The 18344-nt window shown below is 34.6% G+C and overlaps 2 protein-coding genes and 2 long non-coding RNA genes across 5 annotated transcripts; 1 reads left to right on the top strand and 3 right to left on the bottom strand.

Moving 5' to 3' along the window:
- The first annotated feature begins 311 nt into the window (after positions 1 to 311).
- On the top strand, positions 312 to 1724 carry LOC108861123 (uncharacterized). The gene is made up of 3 exons (XR_001950811.2): positions 312 to 696; positions 841 to 1218; positions 1322 to 1724. It is a non-coding gene; the product is annotated as an uncharacterized LOC108861123 (long non-coding RNA).
- Positions 1725 to 2819: 1095 nt separating this feature from the next.
- On the bottom strand, positions 2820 to 4441 carry LOC108861120 (B3 domain-containing protein At3g17010-like). 2 transcript variants are annotated; one of them, XM_018634950.2, is made up of 4 exons: positions 4115 to 4441; positions 3705 to 3990; positions 3329 to 3624; positions 2820 to 3247 (listed from the first exon to the last, which is right to left on the bottom strand). In XM_018634950.2, exons 2-4 carry the CDS (start codon positions 3784 to 3786, stop codon positions 3230 to 3232), a joined length of 396 nt encoding a protein of 131 aa, XP_018490452.1. In that variant the 5' UTR covers positions 3787 to 3990; positions 4115 to 4441; the 3' UTR covers positions 2820 to 3229. The 2 variants fall into 2 exon arrangements, with proteins under 2 accessions (XP_018490452.1, XP_018490451.1); XM_018634949.2 differs by having other exon boundaries at positions 3705 to 4441.
- A 1394-nt stretch (positions 4442 to 5835) lies between these two features.
- LOC108863592 (E3 ubiquitin-protein ligase UPL6) lies at positions 5836 to 13000 on the bottom strand. The gene is made up of 26 exons (XM_018638067.2): positions 12545 to 13000; positions 12127 to 12224; positions 11898 to 12025; positions 11431 to 11542; positions 11099 to 11279; positions 10791 to 10973; positions 10429 to 10611; positions 10249 to 10330; positions 10004 to 10119; positions 9601 to 9896; positions 9357 to 9453; positions 8898 to 9038; positions 8719 to 8802; positions 8520 to 8606; positions 8268 to 8414; positions 8000 to 8125; positions 7794 to 7892; positions 7615 to 7682; positions 7457 to 7523; positions 7151 to 7321; positions 6980 to 7069; positions 6813 to 6893; positions 6645 to 6718; positions 6485 to 6556; positions 6287 to 6376; positions 5836 to 6152 (listed from the first exon to the last, which is right to left on the bottom strand). The coding sequence occupies exons 1-26, from the start codon at positions 12701 to 12703 to the stop codon at positions 6086 to 6088; spliced, it is 3099 nt and encodes a 1032-aa protein (XP_018493569.1). The 5' UTR covers positions 12704 to 13000; the 3' UTR covers positions 5836 to 6085.
- Positions 13001 to 16162: 3162 nt separating this feature from the next.
- Positions 16163 to 18088, bottom strand: LOC108861122 (uncharacterized). Its single transcript, XR_001950810.2, has 3 exons — positions 17959 to 18088; positions 16521 to 17355; positions 16163 to 16177 (listed from the first exon to the last, which is right to left on the bottom strand). It is a non-coding gene; the product is annotated as an uncharacterized LOC108861122 (long non-coding RNA).
- Between the last annotated feature and the right edge of the window lie 256 nt (positions 18089 to 18344).

Below are 18344 nucleotides of genomic sequence, written 5' to 3'. Positions count from 1 at the left end.
GAATTCTATTATTACCCTTAATTTTAATGTTATACACTATATTTTATGATCATCATCTACTATATTTAGATATCTATACTATTAAAACAAATGACTGTTTATGAATCTGCCCCTAAAATTTCTAAGTAATTACAAAAATTATTTGTACATTTTTTCTAGCATTATTTGCAACCAATCCAAAATGGGGAAATTTTATGTTTACCACTTTCATGGTACCACTTTTCATCTTTACCATCACTAAAAAGACATTTTCAAAAATACCTAATATATATTGTTAAAATGACTAATGTAACCCTTGAGTCTTTCTTCTTTGTGCTCTACGATCCTCCACGGCTGCCAAATCCGATCACTGAAAGGAGGTTTCGATCTTCCACCGTATGCTCCTCTCTTGGAGTGGCGTCTGTGAAATTTAGAGAAACAAGAAAAAAATCGAAACGGAGCGTAATGGCAGAAGCGACGGTGAACGATTCGGCCCAGTACGGTGTTCCGACACAGGAAATAGCATAATCCGATCGGAAGAAACCACCGGAGAGATTTTCGGTCGAACCTATTTTCGCGATGAATCAGGTCATTGGAGAGAGTGAGAGAAAGAGTGAGACAGAGAGAGAGAGAGATCATGCAGAGAAAGAAGAAGAAGAAGAGGAGATGGCTGAGGCAAGATTACTTGACATGTCGCGGGAGTTCCATTCATATCAAGTCTCTCTCTTTCTTTCTATTTTCTCTCCCATTACTCTCCTTTACTTGGTGCAAAAACATAATAAAGTTTCCACCTTTACGAGTTTGCTGCCTTGTCAGTAGTTGGTAATCTCTTCTTTTGTTGTTCTGTTTATGTTATGACAGAACACAGGGAGGACAACCTTTACGTCCGTCTCGACCTGCGCAGTGAGTTTGCTCATGGAGTCCCACTTTGAGCCACGACATTGCTTGGGATGCTGAGTTTGGTGTTCTCACGGTCCGTGTCGTATGTGAAAATTTACTTTCTAATCAAGCAAACATCACAATAGAAAATGGGTTTGAGGTGAAATGGCTAATGACTAGCAAAAAAGTTTAACTGCTTATGTGTGAGTTCTGTAGTTTGTATCTGTGTTGTCTGCTTTGTGTATTGTTTACCTGTAGGAGTTCGAAGAATGACCGAAGAAAGTGATGCATGTAGAAGAAGCTAAAGAGATGGCTGTTGAAGAAGCTAAGGGGTTGAATCAGGTTCTTAATAATCCTAAAGTAATGGCTTGCTTTCCTTTTTGTTTTGTTTGTTCGGGTGTCAAGTGACTCCTTTCATAATACCTCATTTCTGTAGCTAAATCAGGTTGATCTTGTTTTGCAGATGTGTACACAGTTAAAACCCAAACACTTATACTTCTCTGGTTCACAAAGTTATTTATTTTCATTGTTAATTAAAAGTTGAAGTTCACTGATCTTTTTGCTTGTAAAGAAGTTAAGTGATAGCTTTAATATAGCTATGGATGTTGCAGTGGGCATGATCAATGGTTACTGAACAAAGAAGACACTGAAAGACAACGTTGGGCATTGCCAGAATGTGAAGTTTATGAGTTTGTGAATAATTGACAGTTTAAATGCTCTATAAATCACTTTTAAATGATAATAAATAATATGAGAAACGTCTATAAATCATTTGTAAATATTTAAATATCATTTATAAATAATTTATAATGGTTTGTAAACCATATATAAGGGTTTATAATTTTTTTATAAAATTTTATAAATCATTTATAAGAGTTTATAAAGAAATTTAAAATTTTATATAAAACAATTTATAGATTATATATAAGGGTTTATAAATCTTTTATAAAGACATTTATAAGATTTTATAAAACAATTATAGATCATATATAAGGTTTTATAAAATCATATATTAGGCTCATAAATCTATTTAAAATCATTTATCATTTATTAGGCTCATAAATAACTTATAAGAGTTCATAAATCATCATTTTGTAAGGGTTTGTAAAATGTATTCATAAGAATTTATTAACTATATAAGTGATTATAAATAACTTTGTAAGGGTTTATAAATAATTTATATCAGATACAAAAGTAGAAAATCATCAAATACTAGAGGGTCAGCTTCAGTCTTCAGAAGTCATCTCCTTTCTTTTGCTGTTGAACACTATCGTGATCCTGCAATCGTAAATAAAGATACACCAGTAGGTCATCAAGATGATCAGATCAAACATGTTCATGGGTTTTACTTCCCATTAAAGTAAACTGTTTCGTGAGTAATGTCAGAACTCACTGTTTTCCAATGCTTTGCAGACTGCTGCAAGATCATCCAGACCAGACTATATATATAAACCATTATAAATAAGTTAGAAACCATCACAAATGATCTATAAATCTTTAGAAATTATTTATAAACCTTTAGAAATTATACATATATAATTCCTTACAATTACAAATAATTTATAAACCATTATAACTAATATATAAACATTTTATAAACTATTATAACAAATTTATAAACATTTTATAAAGGTTTATAAAATATTTAAAAAGGTTTATAAAACTATTTACAAGAACTTATAAGATATTTATAAGAGTTTATACATTTATTTTAAAGTGTTTATAAATTAATTTACAAGGTTATATATCTATTTATAAAAGTTTATAAATCTATTTATAAGGGTTTATTCCAAAGATTGTAAGAATTTAATAATCTTCATAACACAATTTATAAGAGTTTATAAATCAGTTAGAAGACTTTATAGATCATTTATAAATTCTCAATTCTTTTCTCGCCATCTTAGAATTTTTGTAAGAATTTATAAATGATCTAAAATATCTATGCTAAAGGCCACGATAAGTAAGACGTTAAATAACTAACCATTGATTTGCATATAAACAAAATTAAGTCTCATGACCAATATCATAAACAACAGCGAACACAGAAAAACACTACATATTAGCTAAAGTGATATCATATTGTCTCCACAGATATAAGCGAAAGCAAGACACTAAACATCATTCCTTCCATCAGTCAACCACAATACTCTCTTTTCTGGCCTTCTTGGTGATGAGGATAAACTCAGTGGGTTTGATGAGCCTGAAGGTACACCTGTCACCAACCTTCAAAGGGAACTTTCTTGCCAATCTACTCCATCCACTTGAGAAGACTGTTCGATTCTCCCTCACCAAGCAAAGCACGTTCCATGAAGACTTCCTCTTTGAGTGATGGATCGTGTACTCCATAGACTCACTCGGGATATGATCCTCTTCAAACACCCTCGGACAACTGATACCAAAACAAAGAAGAAGCAGAGATTCACATGTCAGAAACTGTATAGAATACTTGTTGAATTTCTTTAAATATTACCAAGAACTTGAGGTATGATTTCCTTATGGTGATTTCGAACTCTGGAACACCATTTTTCTTGATCTTCTTCTTTTTCTTGAATGTTTTGAGTTTCTCAGCTTTCTTCTTTCTTCCTCTCGATGATTCATCTACTTCATTCACCACTTTCTTGCTCTTCTTCTTCTTGGAGGATGTTTTAGAAGCCTCAGCTTTCTTCTTTGTGGTTTCAATCTCAACTCCGTCCACAGACTCACATGCTTCATCTTCCTTCTTCACGTCCTTGTAGCTACTCTCACCTTCTTCTTTCTTTATGCCACCTGTTTACATCATCATCAAATTAGCAAAAAAACATTCTTCCTCACAATCTACTTTGTTTCATTGAAAACAAAATGCTTACTGAAAGGAGTCGTTGTAGGATGTTTGCGTGGTGCGACGATCTCCTTGCCACTCGGCTTGTACATGTTGACGTTGAAGCGCATTAGTACAGTGTGAGTAAAGGTAATGACCTCGTTTCACCCAAAGCATTGTCGCTCACAAACTGGCTCTGTAAGCATTGTCGCTCACAAACTGGTTCTTAAACATAACCTTCCTGTCCCATGTTTCTTCTCCACATCCATCGTAACTCGACCTTCTCCTCTCTCTCTCTCTCTCCAATCTGGTTATCTTCAAGTATCACTATGATCCTGAGCCACATTAATAACCCAATCCAAACTTTCCAGGCACCACTTTTAACAAATCGTTGACTCCTCTGTCGATACACCAAGTAAATCCAAACAGATCTCCCATTGAATAGAAGAAAAATCATACCTTTATTATCCAAGCCATCATCACTTGACGACCCAAGATCACATGTATCTGTGTAGATCGTAGATCGTAATATCTCCCAGCCCCTATCAATCCCGATCTTTTTCATATTCCCCTGCAATCCAATCAGTTCTGATTGATCCCCTCGGATCATCAGAGTTGGCTTCTCATACGAACACGTTTGCTGAACCAACCAAGCCTTCCACGAAGATGAAACAGATTGCAAAAGAGATGCAGAAACGAAGCCAAAAAGCTACGGAGGTGGTTATAATGATTCGGCGGCAACGGAGGCGTTCACCAGGTGGAGACAACGACGACTTCTCCATCTCCTTTGATTTGATTAAGTTAGGGTATATTAGTCTTTTACCTATTGATATTTTAAGTGTAAAGTTGGTTAGTGTAGTTTTGAAAAGTGGTACCTTGAAAGTGGTATTAGTGGCAATTTCCCATCCAAAATCATTATTTTGCAATTACATTAAAAAGTATTTAATATAATTCAGTTCTTACCATTTTTGTAAATTTTGTTTCCTAAATATTTGCAACATATCTTTCCAAAAAATCTTTCACATTATTAATTATTTGAAAAAAAATTATTAAATAAAACCTCAAAATAAAATCAAGTTGAAATAACAAATAATTAGATCAACAAAATCATAATATGGGTCTCAACTATCTCAACTCTTTAAAATAGTTTCATATAAAATAAAAACTAAATCATATAAACTAAATTTAATAAAATTATAGAAAATGTTTTGAAACGCACAAATGAATTTTTCAATACAAGAATGTTGAAGATATAAAATATTTTATTTAAATTAAAAAAATCATTGTAAAATAAGTTTAACTTTGGTTTAAATAAATAAAATCATATTACGGGTTATACTTATTTAGAGTCTTCTAAAATTTAGTCATACTGAAAATAACAAAAATAAGTTATATAAGTAAATTTAAGATACATTTCATAAAATTTAAAATATATAATTTATCAAAAATCATAATTTTATTACATAAAATAATTTTCCAACAAAAAAATATACCCGCCCTTTTTAAGGGCGGGTCAAAATCTAGTATAATATTAAACCAGTTAGTTGTGTTATACAAAACTTATGATTCTTTAATAGAGTTATGACCTTTTTTCCTGTAACATAATAGAGTTATGACTATTTTCAATTATATTCACATTTACTATAAGTTTCTTTTTTACAATTTTTGAATATTGTCACAATCAATATTCCCAATTATATCTTTACTATGATCAAACAATATCTAACTAATAATGCCTAATTACGAGTGAATCAACAAAAATCTAAACTTCATAATTAGATTACCTTTTTCTATGATAATCGATTAAATTTATGAAATTATATTTTCTAAATTGAATCACGCCTACAATCAAGCAATATGCAATCGATTAAATATTAAATTAAATTAAATATAAGTTTCACCCGGCACACAATAGTGTTTTTATGTAATCACAACTGATCAAACACAACAATATATGGTCAGTATCGTAATATATTGTTGTATCTCTAAATATTTACATATATATGTGTATATATATATTGTAAAACGAACACCGAGCGTTTTGTAAATGTTAAGAAGTAAGTTTAATTGATCACGAATCAACCATGAGACATGTATGGAGAAGTATATCAAGTTAGATAAAGACTTTGATTGTATAATTTTGTCTGGTTGTGTGGATTTTGTGTTGCTTGCAAATCTGATGCCATGGTTCACTTATTCTCCAAACCAAAATGTCACGTTTCCTTTCCTATGTATTATTATGCACCCAAAAGATATTTACCATCATCCTTGAATATATATTACAAAAGAAAAAGGAAAAACAGAAACGGATTTTTTTTCTTCCACATCCAAGAAACATGCTTTTGATTCTTTCCTTCTCCTGTCTTCTTCTATCAAGCAGCCCCTTTGTCTTTCATCTGTTTCTCCGTGCGACAAAGTCACAAAAGCTACTCAGCTCAGGTCAAAACCTGCTTCTGCGCTTATGGCGTACATCAATTTGGTCTCAAGTTGCTCTTTGCTGCATCATTGACAAAAGAGATGTTAAGTTTGCTTTCTCCAGTCATGTAGGATCGAGTGCAAGACAAGTTATTCGAGACAAATGATGTTGTCGAAATGAGTAAAAACCAACACTGATGATGGGGAAGGACAAACCTTTGATAGGGAGGAAGCTTGAGAAGGTTCATACAAGTGGCTGATGTAGGTAGTCTATCAACTGCTTCATTACTCGCGCTACCTGCAGCCCTGAAACACAGTCCCAACGACGATGATGCATCTTTAATGATTTCTGCTGCTGCCCCAAAAGCAATTTCAAAAGGCAAGATGATTAAGAGTCCTGTGTAAGGAGGTTACCTCTGTATACAGAAAGCAGGTTCCAAGTATTTGAAACCAAGCAGTGGTCCTCTCGAACAGCCTGTCACAAATCTGTAAAATAAAGACGATAGATGTTAGTAGTTCCTTCTCAGTTCCGTTGAAGAAACACACAAAAGACTCATGTGATAACTTGGCTTACTTTAAGAACTTCTTCTGGTTTTCGGTTGAGAAGCTTTTCAGAACTTCCCAGAACATATCAATCACATAATGTCCCTGTCAAGAAAACACAGCGATGAGTTATCATATAACAATGTTCTAATCACTTATTAATGAATGGCATTTCTGCTGATAGCAAAGAACAACTCACAGCATTGTAGCCTCCGGTATAATTAGTGTTCTGACGCAAGTCGTCAATATCCAAACTATCAGCTGAACCAGATATAAGAACCTACAACCAAAACCCCACAAAAGGTATAAACAACTAACAAGTCGGTAATAGTTTTAACCATCCGGAGCATAGTTATCCACTGGAACCTGAAGCTCATGTTCATTGAACATGTCGATACTTTCTTTTGGAATGAGTTGCTGAAACCCTCTCAAGAAATGAGAACTCTGTTGGCGTATCTGCAACACACCAAAAAAATGGGGGATGATATGGGTGACCTCAAGCAATGCTAAAATAAAGGAGAGAGAAAGTGCCGGTACCTGAAAATTCAACCGATGATTTGAAACCAGATGAATGAAAGTTATAACATTCTCATTTGTAACTCGCATGTCTTTGCCCCCTGGAAGTAACTCTTCCTCTGTCCTCTCTCCATATTCATTGTTGAGAATAACAAAGTAAAGCTCCAACTCTGAGATATTACCCTTATAACGCTGCAAGTAGTGGATAAAAGAAAAAGCTCATAAGAACATCCAAAATCATCCCAGGAACACAAACTGATTTCACCATTCTTCCACATATGCTAACAGCTAGTTCTCGGTTCCACAATAAGAGGAAGCAATACTGACCTTGAGAAATATAAGATGCTTATACAACTCAGGATCCAGAGAAGGCAAATCGTTCAAATAGTTGTACCTAGCCAACGGTAAATAGAAGTTTTACGACGTATTCACAGGGACTATGCGGGATTAACAAACAGATGAATTAGAAATAAAATTAACAGTACTTGTGTTTCAATTTGCTGAGGAAAAACGTTGCAAATGGTATATCAACTAGAATCCCTTCAAACATAGCCTGCAACAACAAAACGGGGAAAAACATTTCATGTGTCTTTTCTTAAAAGATGGAAAATCAACTTCAATAAAGAAAAAGGTCAAACTAAATAAAATTTCAATGGAAACATACTTTTGCGAGAAGAGTGCCGAGAAAATGAAAGAACTGGAGATGCTGGTCATGTACCATTCCTGATCCAGGATTAGGATAAAGCATGTGATCAACGGTCTCCTGAAAGAACGCATTTACAAGATTTAAAAAAGGTAGACTACATGCAAACATTGATGGAGAGTGGTAAATTATGTCCACGAAAAGTTGAGTAAAACTAGACATGCCACCTTAAACAACCCATATTGCACATCAAAGGCTGCTCGGGTAATTTTCTCCATGAAGTCTTTAAAAATGCCACCACCATCAATACCAGCTTCCTCAACTCCAAGTTCATTTACAAATGTCACGCGAATCTACAGCCGGTAGATATTTGCATTATAAGTAATTACAAAAGCAAACAAAATCAGAAACACAGGAAAGAAAATATGCATCTGTTTGCAACAGTGAACAAGCAACTGCTTGAGGACAAAATACAAGGCAAGAGACAGAACATACCGATCCCCGGAGATCATCTTCTGACAATGCACTCATTTGATTGTAAGCATCTTCCAAGATGTGATCTCTTCGTATTCTAAACCGATTTCGAGCAAAAATGGCTTGAGATCCATGATCATGACTCTCCCTCGCCGTTGCTAATTGTGTCTACAAATATGTCCAGCAAGTGTATGTTAATTTGCATTCCTAAGTTCCTCAAACCCAACAAATGACAATCATTCACCAGAGACACACATCCTAACAACCACTCACTGTGAATATCTTGACTCTGCTTGTAAATGGAATCAGGAACGGAGCGTTCATCAGTATGTAGTTGGCTCTTGTACCTTCCGCTATTGCCTGGAGAAAGGAAAAGAATATCAGCAATGGTACTATGGTAGGGGAAAATTAACGTGAATTATTCAATATGATAGAGGAACAAGCACCAAACGAAACTTAAGTGTTTTGTCACCTGGGAAATAAAATATTCATTGACTGTATCAGCTTGGAAATCGCTCGAGGAAGTGAATTGTTGCCGGTTGTTCCAATCTTGCAACTGCGGTAAAAATAATGACAAAACGAAAAAGTGAACAAAGATCTTTGCCAAGTTATCCTGACCACAGTCAACATAGCCATAAAATGAACAATAACCTGTGAAAGTAATTCAGCAACTACAACCCCAACCCTGTTTTGAATCAAGGCAACAGGGTTCTTCTTTGAGAGGTTGTTGGAGACAGATTTCCCAGTGCTAGGCTGCGTAAGTGGATTTACCCATAGTAACTGCCATAATGCCTGGAATAAAAGACCATCATACACAAGAACAATTGTAAAATTAATAAGCATGGCACATTAGATGCTATTTTGGTGCAGAAATTTAACAACCACTGCCACAACGCAACCATACGAAAACAAAAAATCTAGTTTACAAACTATTATATTACAGATAGCCATCTATTATATTACAGATAGCCATCTAAGGCCTTAGCTAATCACGTCTTTAAATTTTGTGTTACGTGTTTGAACGTTATGCAAGTGTCTTCAATCATATCTCCGAAAACTCTTCATACCAAAGTTACAAGACTACTTAATAGGACCCGTCATAACACTTACTTGCTTGAGAATGATGATAAGCAACCTGATATCTTGTAGCGACAGTGGCTTCTCTCGTTCGTAAAACTCCTCACTGTCGACTATCATAAGCATATGCCTGATCAATGTTAAATCAGAATTAAGTGTTAAATCAGATTTAAGTATTAAATCACCCTCACAACCCTAACTTAATTATAGTCACACGACAAGTATCAAGTATCAAGAATAATACAAAAAAATTGGTATTAAATAAAGCAAACCTTACTTATAAACAGGACAAAAAACAACCAGAGGTAATAGCCAACCCGGAGCATCTCCTGGAAGGTAAGCTAGGAGATTAGGCATGGATGACCACTTCTGGTTCTCATGGCATCGTTTCATATAATTCCATAACACAACTACAAGCTCGGTTCTATAAGCCAAAACTGTCATGATTCTCTCAAGAGGGAGAGTGTTGAATGCTGCATACAGAAAAGAACTGGCTGTGCCAATAGCTTGTGCTTCTTTATCTTCATCAGATGGCTGGGTACCAAGCGAAACTTGATGGAACAAAACATTTGTCTGCATAGTTGACAATAAAATAACTTAGGTTAAAATTAATAACTCACTTGACCCAGAGGAGGAATAGCACTAAATATGGTTTCACATGACAGGGAATGTGTACATACTAACTGCAGAAGAAAACGTGAGTCTATAGCATTGGTGATTATCTGCTGCTCCAGAGTCTTATTCAAGACTAATTCTGGTATATCGTCAATCAACATATCATCCTCCTCAGAAGAGCCTGAACCACGATTAAAGTGCATGACTATTTCAGAATACGATCAAATTAATGAAGAACTCCGCGAGCAGAATGGACAGTAAAATTTAGAATAATGAAACAATGTCCTGTGAAACAAAACAAATGCCATACTCTGTCTGCTTTCTTTATCTGATGACTTCACAGGAGGAAGTCTCTCTAACAAGAAAGTTGCAACTGATGCAATGTCAACTGCCTGGTCAAAATAAAAAACAAAAACAAGGAAACCTTAGAGTCAAACAGAACCGAGAGGACAATATTTTGTGATTGAAATAAACTGCATCAAGAACCCACCATATCCAATGAACAGTCAGGCTGTGACAACACCACATTTGCAGTTTCCAGCGTATTACCAAGAAGACAAGCATAACCAGGGAACTCTGTGCTTGTATCTATTGGGAGAACATGTGTATCCTTTTGAATACAGAAAGCCATCTGGTGAATGTATTGTTGACTTAAATTTGGGTTGGCAAAGACCTGGACCATGAAACTATGAGTTTACCAAAGTTTAAATGGATGCAGACAATTAAAACAATATGTAGCTCAGGGTTAAGTATAAACTTGTTCAAAAAAACTATCCTTTTAGCCAAGATGATAATGCATATATTGTGTTTAGCGTCTATCCGTGACTAAAAGACATGAGTTCAGGAACCAACCACTTTCAGGTTTGGGAAGAGCTGCCATATCAAGGGTATTGTAAGGATCATAGATGAGAAACTCCAACGTGGATCAACAACAGGGCAGCAACATGGCTCACGGCCAACATGAGGTACTACCAGGATTAATACTCTTTCTAGTGAAAGAATGCTACCGGTCATACTCTGACCTCTAGGGCTTTCCTACATCACAACACAAATGCTTCAAGAGGAGAGGTTGCCAAGTATGGAACATCAATTCAAAAATGTGGAGTACATTAAAAGAAATGGAGGGTGGGGGATAATATTGGGGAGCTACTGGAGAATACCTTAGCTGTAATGACGATTTCTCTGACCAGTTTGAATATGTTTCTTTTCTGTAGATAACTCACAGTTTTGCAAACCCAAGGCAGCTTAGGATCCAGCATCAATGACATTGCCTCCAACAAGATAGCTGTTGAGGTGCTAGCTTCTTCAATAGTAACTAACAGCTGATCTCTTAAACGGTCCCTGCTGACTCAAATCAGGAGGCAAAACTGAACAGATTAATAATAGAACTGAAACAAAGCCAATATAGTGATAATTGATCACAGTTTGATACAAAAAGGCTATTGCCTTTAAATGAGAGATGACAGCAACAAAAAAAGTAATAAAAAATAACCTATTCTGATGTATAGCCTCGATGCAGGTAAAAGTAAGTTTCTTTACTCTAAAATCCACCAAGTTATGCTCAGTGGAATAGTCCAAGCCAGAGAAAAGGCTGAGAATGTCACCTGTCATATTATGAAAATTCAAATATCGTTAAGTAAGATCCCAGTCATTATCGGGAAGAAACTAGAAAAAGATTGTTCTTGAAGCCAAATTTAATAATAATATAGTATACATGTGTGAGGAGGATGGGGGAGTTTAATTTGTGGTGAAGTAGACATTCCTCAAACAAGGTTCTAGTTATATTGCTCAGAAGATACACATATTAAACAAGAGTACAAAAGCCATCAATAACTGATTAAGTAAAATGATGACTCAGAACATGTTTCCGCATACATAAGAGTTACCTAGAAAGTTAAACCCACGAATGAACTGACCAAAAATATCAACAAAAGGAACATGCATAGATATTGGAAATACCATTGCTCTGAGAAAAACTTTTCAGTAGGCGACACGTCTCCACAAGAATCACAAAATCCCCAGAGTTTTGTGCCTTGAAGAAAAACAGTAACTGACGGAGGAAACTTGAACCTGGCTCAAAGCAACGCCTGAATGCAGAAATTAAATATCAAGAGGGTTAAAAAAGACAATAAGCAACCACAAAACAAGAAAAAAAGTAGCAATAGTACTAGAGGAAAGAAAAATATACCTGTCGACATTCTGGCAATTATCACCAAAGGTTTCACAGAAGTCACGCCTGACCTTGGAACGCTCAATGGCCACTGATCTTCTACCTCTAAAGAATTTCTGAAGCCAAAAAAATTGTCACCAGTCAGCACTTTGCCCATCAATAGTGTTTAATCTGCAGCCTCCAGCTAGCATTTCGTAATAGTACTAGTGGCTAAATCCTAAACCCCACTACCCAAACAAGACCTACAGGACTTTACCTACATGAACACGAAAAGAATCAAATGCTCAAGCAAAAATGTGCTCCATAAGCCAAATCAACTGAGATTCTGAAACCTCAAAGCTATCAAAAGGAGACCCCTTTTAGCTTAACAATTCCCCCAAAGGCTATTTGGTAAGGAAACATAGTGCACTGTTGATTAGGTTGAAGAATTTAAAACCTGAATTTTGAGGGCGGCGGCATTCTGCTGCTTCTGAAGCAAACGGCGATTACGCTCCGTCCTGGTCTGCTCCAGAAGCTTCTTAGCGTCTCTCTCCTTACTGCTCCGGCCACCTAAATCAACTCGCTTCCGAGTCGAAGGATCGCCGGAGAAAAACATTTTTTTTTAAAAAGCTAACCCTAGAAATGAAAAATTACAAGATTCACCCCTCCTCCTCCAATAACCTAAAAAACAAAAAATCTCAGCTACTGTTGGCCTATCCGCTTCGATTGAAACTAAGAACCGATTTACACCTAGGTGGGTGGGGGCTTGGAGTTAACGATCACGAAAATTAATGATTGCGTGGAAAGAGAAATCTCAAGCAGAGAAAATATTTTCGGGAAGCCGATTTGCTGAACCAAAAATCAAGACGAAGAAGAAGAAGAAGACGGGTGCCTTATACGACGACGTTTCGGATCTTTTTTTTTTGGGTAGGTAGAAAATTTGGGTTGGGTCTTGTCGTGTTTCACGGGGTGAACAATAATATAAACAAAAGTTTATACGAAACAAATCGGGCCGGGCTTTGTAATATTTGGGCCCTTGAAACTTTCAATGAAACGGGCCGAGAGAGATGTACAAACAAATGTCCCCGCATAATGAGTTCCGTTTATTCCTTTTTTTGGTGGTTGTTTGAATAGAGTGCTAGTTCAGTTCATACAAGCTAAGCATAGAAAGAAGGAGATGGGAGAACATATTTTAAGTAAAATGTAACCGTTGATAGTTTATTATGATTATAGAAATGTTAAACGCATCACAATCAGCTTAGTCTCGTATCTTTATAAATCAAATAATTAACTTTATTACAGATAAAGTGGGAATCACATTAAAAGAGTTTGAAAAGAAAGAACACGAAAGCCAAAGAAGTTGGGGAAAAGGAACGATATTAAGAAGAAGAAGAAGAAGAAGAAGAAAAGAGAATTATCAATGAGTGAGGCAACCATGATAAGAAGTTGCCCATTCTTAGTATAAAGTTTGAAATATCTTGTCGCATCCTTCTTCTTCATCTCCCTTCCATTTATATCCACATTTGATGTATGTGCGTATGTATCAGTCTTGGTGGTACAGACTTACAGTGATCATCACCATTCTTACGGACAAATTATTCTAATCCACAAACCAAACCGTAGGTGTATAGAATATAAACTCAATTCATTATCGATTTTCTCTGCTGAAGATGATCTTTTTTATGAACAAGAAACAACAATAAGTGGATGACAAAACAAAACAACAGTAAGTGTAAATGGTGTTTCTTTAAATACAAAGTAGAAATATATTTTGCAGGTAATTCCTTCAAAGAGCTTTTTTTTTAGATCGGTTCTCACTGGTAACCACAAAAGGAATAAAAGGAATAGGAAAATGGGAATGAAAGAAATAAAATAAAAGTAAAATTCATTCCTCTTCTAATTTTATAAGGAATAGTTGTAGTCTTTTATTCCATAAATCTTAAGGAATGTTAAGGAATCATAGGTAACAAATATTCCTTGTAAATGGTATAAATTGTAAGGAATGCTAAGGAATTAGTTATTCCCACACATTCCCTTGATCACCATTTGGAGCCTGTGTTATAAACACACAAAACTGTAACTCGCTTATTCTGAAACTACATTTGTAAATGTCCTAACCTAGAAAGTGCTGGTGATTCACATTGAAAAAAGAAACAGGTCTTTGTGACCAAAGTAGACATCGAATATGAACTAAAACCCAAGAGCATAAGGTAACTACCTAAAGTTGACATAGTGGCTATGTGAAAATATAACAGGACTATATATGCGCCAAAAAAACACTTGATGCTCTCATTTGATCTCTTATAAATATATATAATCGCTGTTGTCCAAAAAAAATTATATATATATATAATCGCATATCACATTGTAATTTTCCAACCTCATATGAAAACAGTTAGTTAAGATGATTAATGACTTTTCGAACCATGACTTCGTAATTTCTTCTGAGATTTGTAGTTTACATTCGTTCTCCGTATTGTTTGCTAACGTTATGGAAATAAAATCTCTTCTTTTCTATGCAGGTTACACTGCATTGGTAAAAATTATTCATTGACTGAATTTGTTTTAGTTTATGGAATTAGCTGAAAAAAATTATGCACCCAAATTAAAATTCCAATAAGTCATTATGTTATTATATCTACAAAAATTCAAAGCCTTTTTAATGCTATACATGTTTGGTACCGTTTCTAATAAAGGAGGTAAGATGTTGCAAACCCTTTTTATTTTTTCAAAGCTAGATTGTCCACTTGCAGACACAATCATTTCGTGGTAGAACGTACCACCACCATATAACATCAATTATAGGAATATCATAAGAACCAAAATAAAAATGCCAATTTTTGTTTTCTGTAAAGTCTCTTTAATTATTGAACATAAAATTACATTTCGAAATTTCCTAAAAGTCGAACATGGCAATGATTATAATAAAATTTAACATTGATATTGGGAACTGATTTTGACCAAAGACTTCGTATAATTAATCTCTCCACCGTTCCACTACCATAATTGAAGGGGCCGCTGACAAAGTATTGAATCCAATTAATTAATTGAAGTATTAACTTTGAAGTAGCTAACAATACTCCCTAATATCGTTACTCGTTTGTAAACTTCGGTTTACTTATAAGGATTCAAATTTTAACAAAATCCACTACACTAGACGATGTTTTGTTACAAAATATTTTTATCGTTAGTTAACAAATACACTACATCAAGCTTACATCAAAGGAGACTTTTTTAGATAGGTATATTGATGAAACAAGTTTGATGTTATATAGTTAGATTGATCAATCATTAGTTATTAACTTATTACATTTACTAAAATGAAACAAGCTAGAAGTAAAATGGTTTTGAGGTTTACTATTGTGGTGTAAATGATGTCTGCCCAACTTGCAACTTGAGATAAATTAAATTATTTTGGAAAATATAGTACATGAAATATGCTAGCTTAAGTATGCTTGGTCTAGGCATAACATGATCACTAACCCTAAATACTCTAGTGACGGGTAAATTTAAAATAAAATCATAGTGAACAGGTTTGGCAGATGCATCCATCATGTGACCGGCCTTATCTAATGTCCTTGACTCCTTGTTGTGTTATCTCTCTACCATATAAATTTATAAACCCAATTAAAACAGAAAAATCAAGAGGAGAAGACAGTGTTGGTCTAGCTCATAAATATGAAAAATTGTTTAATCTAAAAAGAAAATTTAGAATTCAAATCTCAATAGTTTTTCAGATATAAAATTGATTAATTGATAAATATTACTAAGCCGATTTAAGAATTCAAATCTGGAATATGAAACGGATATATCAAATCGCCTGTAAAACAATTATAAGTATATATACACTGGATACAGGGTCGTTGATTTGAAATGAAAGCTATCAATAAATCAACTGTATAAATGTACAATTATGATATTTGAGACTGATCATAAGTACTCACATGATGGGTATTTATGAGGAATGGCAAAAAGATATGAGATAAAAAAAACAAGCAACATTTATTCTCGTATACAACACAAAAGGGTGGCTCAGCTTTTGCCCTCTCCTCAGTAAAGCTTATTACCCCCTTCTCTCCATTTGACTCCTCTAAAAATCAAACTAATAATTATGCGTGGATTTTTTTACCATTGAAAAAGGCAATGTGGAAATTTAAAACACAGAACCAAGTCTCCCCACATCAACAAGGTCTTATGGAATTATTTGATGCATATATGAGAAAACAGAAGATTGTACTATTAAAGAAAGTAATAGCCTAATAGAACAAGTGTGGTTAATCGGAAAACAGAAGATTGTATTAAACATGTGGAAAGTATTTCAATATAAGCTGTGCTCATCTTAATAAACACACTTTTCTACAAACATTTAATTTGATTAATTTGTTGATCATCTCTGTAGAAAGTGAAATACTTAATAACCCAAAACTTCTTACCTTTCCGTGTATAAAACTTCCAATCTTACCCATCTGTCAATAGGTTTAACCACAGTTAGAGAATGCTATTTGGTAAAAGGGATATACTAGTACAGACTACAGACAGTGAGAAACATAGTCACGAGTGAATGAGAGAGATAGAGAGAAAGAGACAATAAATGGTTCTGAGGGAATAATTAATAAGAGTGTTCTCTGGTTTGGCTTTGGGGTCAGTTAGACCCAAACAAACACAACACATAAAACAAAAGTAAATTCCTGTCCAAAGCTTTAAAGATAGAGAGTAAAGGCATAATTCTTTTTGCCCGTTTCCTTATTCATTGCCTTTTGCCAGTCCCCTCGATAGTGAGACTTTTTTTTCACCTCCTTTAACTTTTATTACAACAACGCAACCAACACAAACAAATGTTAAAACTAAATTCTTTATTTGAAATTTATATCAGCCATACATCAATGGACTAACAAAAAGATGTAAGGATTAGCTCAGGAGGGATAGACAAGGTAGGAGAAGATGACTCGGACGAATTAGGGGTAGATATACATACATATCTTACACCGAAAAGAGATAAAAGAAAATCTGTAAAAGGATAGAAGAAGGAGACACTTAGAAAGGGATGGGGTCTTACAAGGTCAAGAAAAGGCCTTACAAGGTCAAGAAAATAAAAATCATTTAATGGGAGAAAGAAATTAAAAAAAAAAAAAAAAAATTGACAATGAGCTCAAGTTGGGATAACACCAGCCTATCAATGTAATTGGAGTTCCGAGAAGAAACTTAGTGTTTCAGCACAACGGACCCAGTAGTTTCTATGCATCATGAGGTTTATGTTCACGCTATTGCCTGCACACACAAGAAGAACTTATTACTCTTTGTATTAACAAATAGTCGTGTGTATATAATTAGTGGATCCAGATAATCCATATTGTTTTTGATTATTACTCTATACTAACTTAGCTTTTTTTTTTTTGTTAAAGGGTTTATACTAACTTAGCTTTAAAAGTCTAAAACATTATCTATCGAAAAACATACACAAGTACATGATAATAAAGCTAGTCTATGGAAATACATATATTTACATGACTCTATATATAAACATGCATGTTTATATAGCACATGTGTTAGGTTGAGCATATTAATACTTCTGATACATATATGCAAACAAACATGTGGCGATAACTCAGAACACTCATCTTCGTAAATCGAAATTCGCGAAAGTGTGTGGTCGATCGTGTGGATAAATGTATGTAAACCTACACTACATAAATATATATGTAGGCATATAAGTATTATATAATTCAGTACCTATCATTTTTTCTGTTCTATATCATTAAGATATCAACAATGAAAAACCAGGATTTCCAACCGATGAAACCCTAACTCTACACATTACATACATCAAAAATACATAAACAAATATATTTTTATGCATGATATGCATATTACCTTGGAGAAACTTCTGTTTCGCTTCTTTCATCCATGAGAACTCTTCTCTCTGTTCCATTTGAGAGAGAGAGAAGTAGAAAGACAGAGAGAGAGAGTATAAACGGTGAGATATATGATGGAGAAGTATCAAGTGAAGAGTGATTTATAAGAAGGGAGGAATAAATAAATTAGATATAAATAAATAATAACCTTCGTGGGCCGGGGCCCAATTGGACCTTTGCGAGGGATCGTGGCGTCGTCAATGCCGAGCGAGCTGCTACTATTTAGGTGAACTTGATGACGTCGTCGTTACGATATCCATAGACCAATCACCAACCTGCCCGAACACGTGACCGTTCTGCGGCTTCTGCCCGGAAGGTGGTCCTCTTCTCTGAGTTAGCAGTTTA

This window comes from Raphanus sativus, chromosome 5 (assembly GCF_000801105.2).
Source record: "Raphanus sativus cultivar WK10039 chromosome 5, ASM80110v3, whole genome shotgun sequence".
NCBI classification, from domain to species: domain Eukaryota; kingdom Viridiplantae; phylum Streptophyta; class Magnoliopsida; order Brassicales; family Brassicaceae; genus Raphanus; species Raphanus sativus.
The sequence above is the reverse complement of the archived record's forward strand: the minus strand, read 5'-3'. Positions and strand labels throughout refer to the sequence as shown.

What these genes read in the sequence shown, in the direction of transcription:
- LOC108861120 (XM_018634949.2), bottom strand. Translation starts at nt 3,786, where the DNA reads ATGCGCTTCAACGTCAACATGTACAAGCCGAGTGGCAAGGAGATCGTC. An exon ending in TCCTACAACGACTCCTTTCA is followed by an intron (nt 3,625 to 3,704) that starts GTAAGCATTTTG and finishes TGATGTAAACAG; the next exon opens with GTGGCATAAAGAAAGAAGAA.
- LOC108863592 (XM_018638067.2), bottom strand. Translation starts at nt 12,703, where the DNA reads ATGTTTTTCTCCGGCGATCCTTCGACTCGGAAGCGAGTTGATTTAGGT. An exon ending in AATTGCCAGAATGTCGACAG is followed by an intron (nt 12,026 to 12,126) that starts GTATATTTTTCT and finishes TTCTGCATTCAG; the next exon opens with GCGTTGCTTTGAGCCAGGTT. An exon ending in TGCAATATGGGTTGTTTAAG is followed by an intron (nt 7,893 to 7,999) that starts GTGGCATGTCTA and finishes GCGTTCTTTCAG; the next exon opens with GAGACCGTTGATCACATGCT.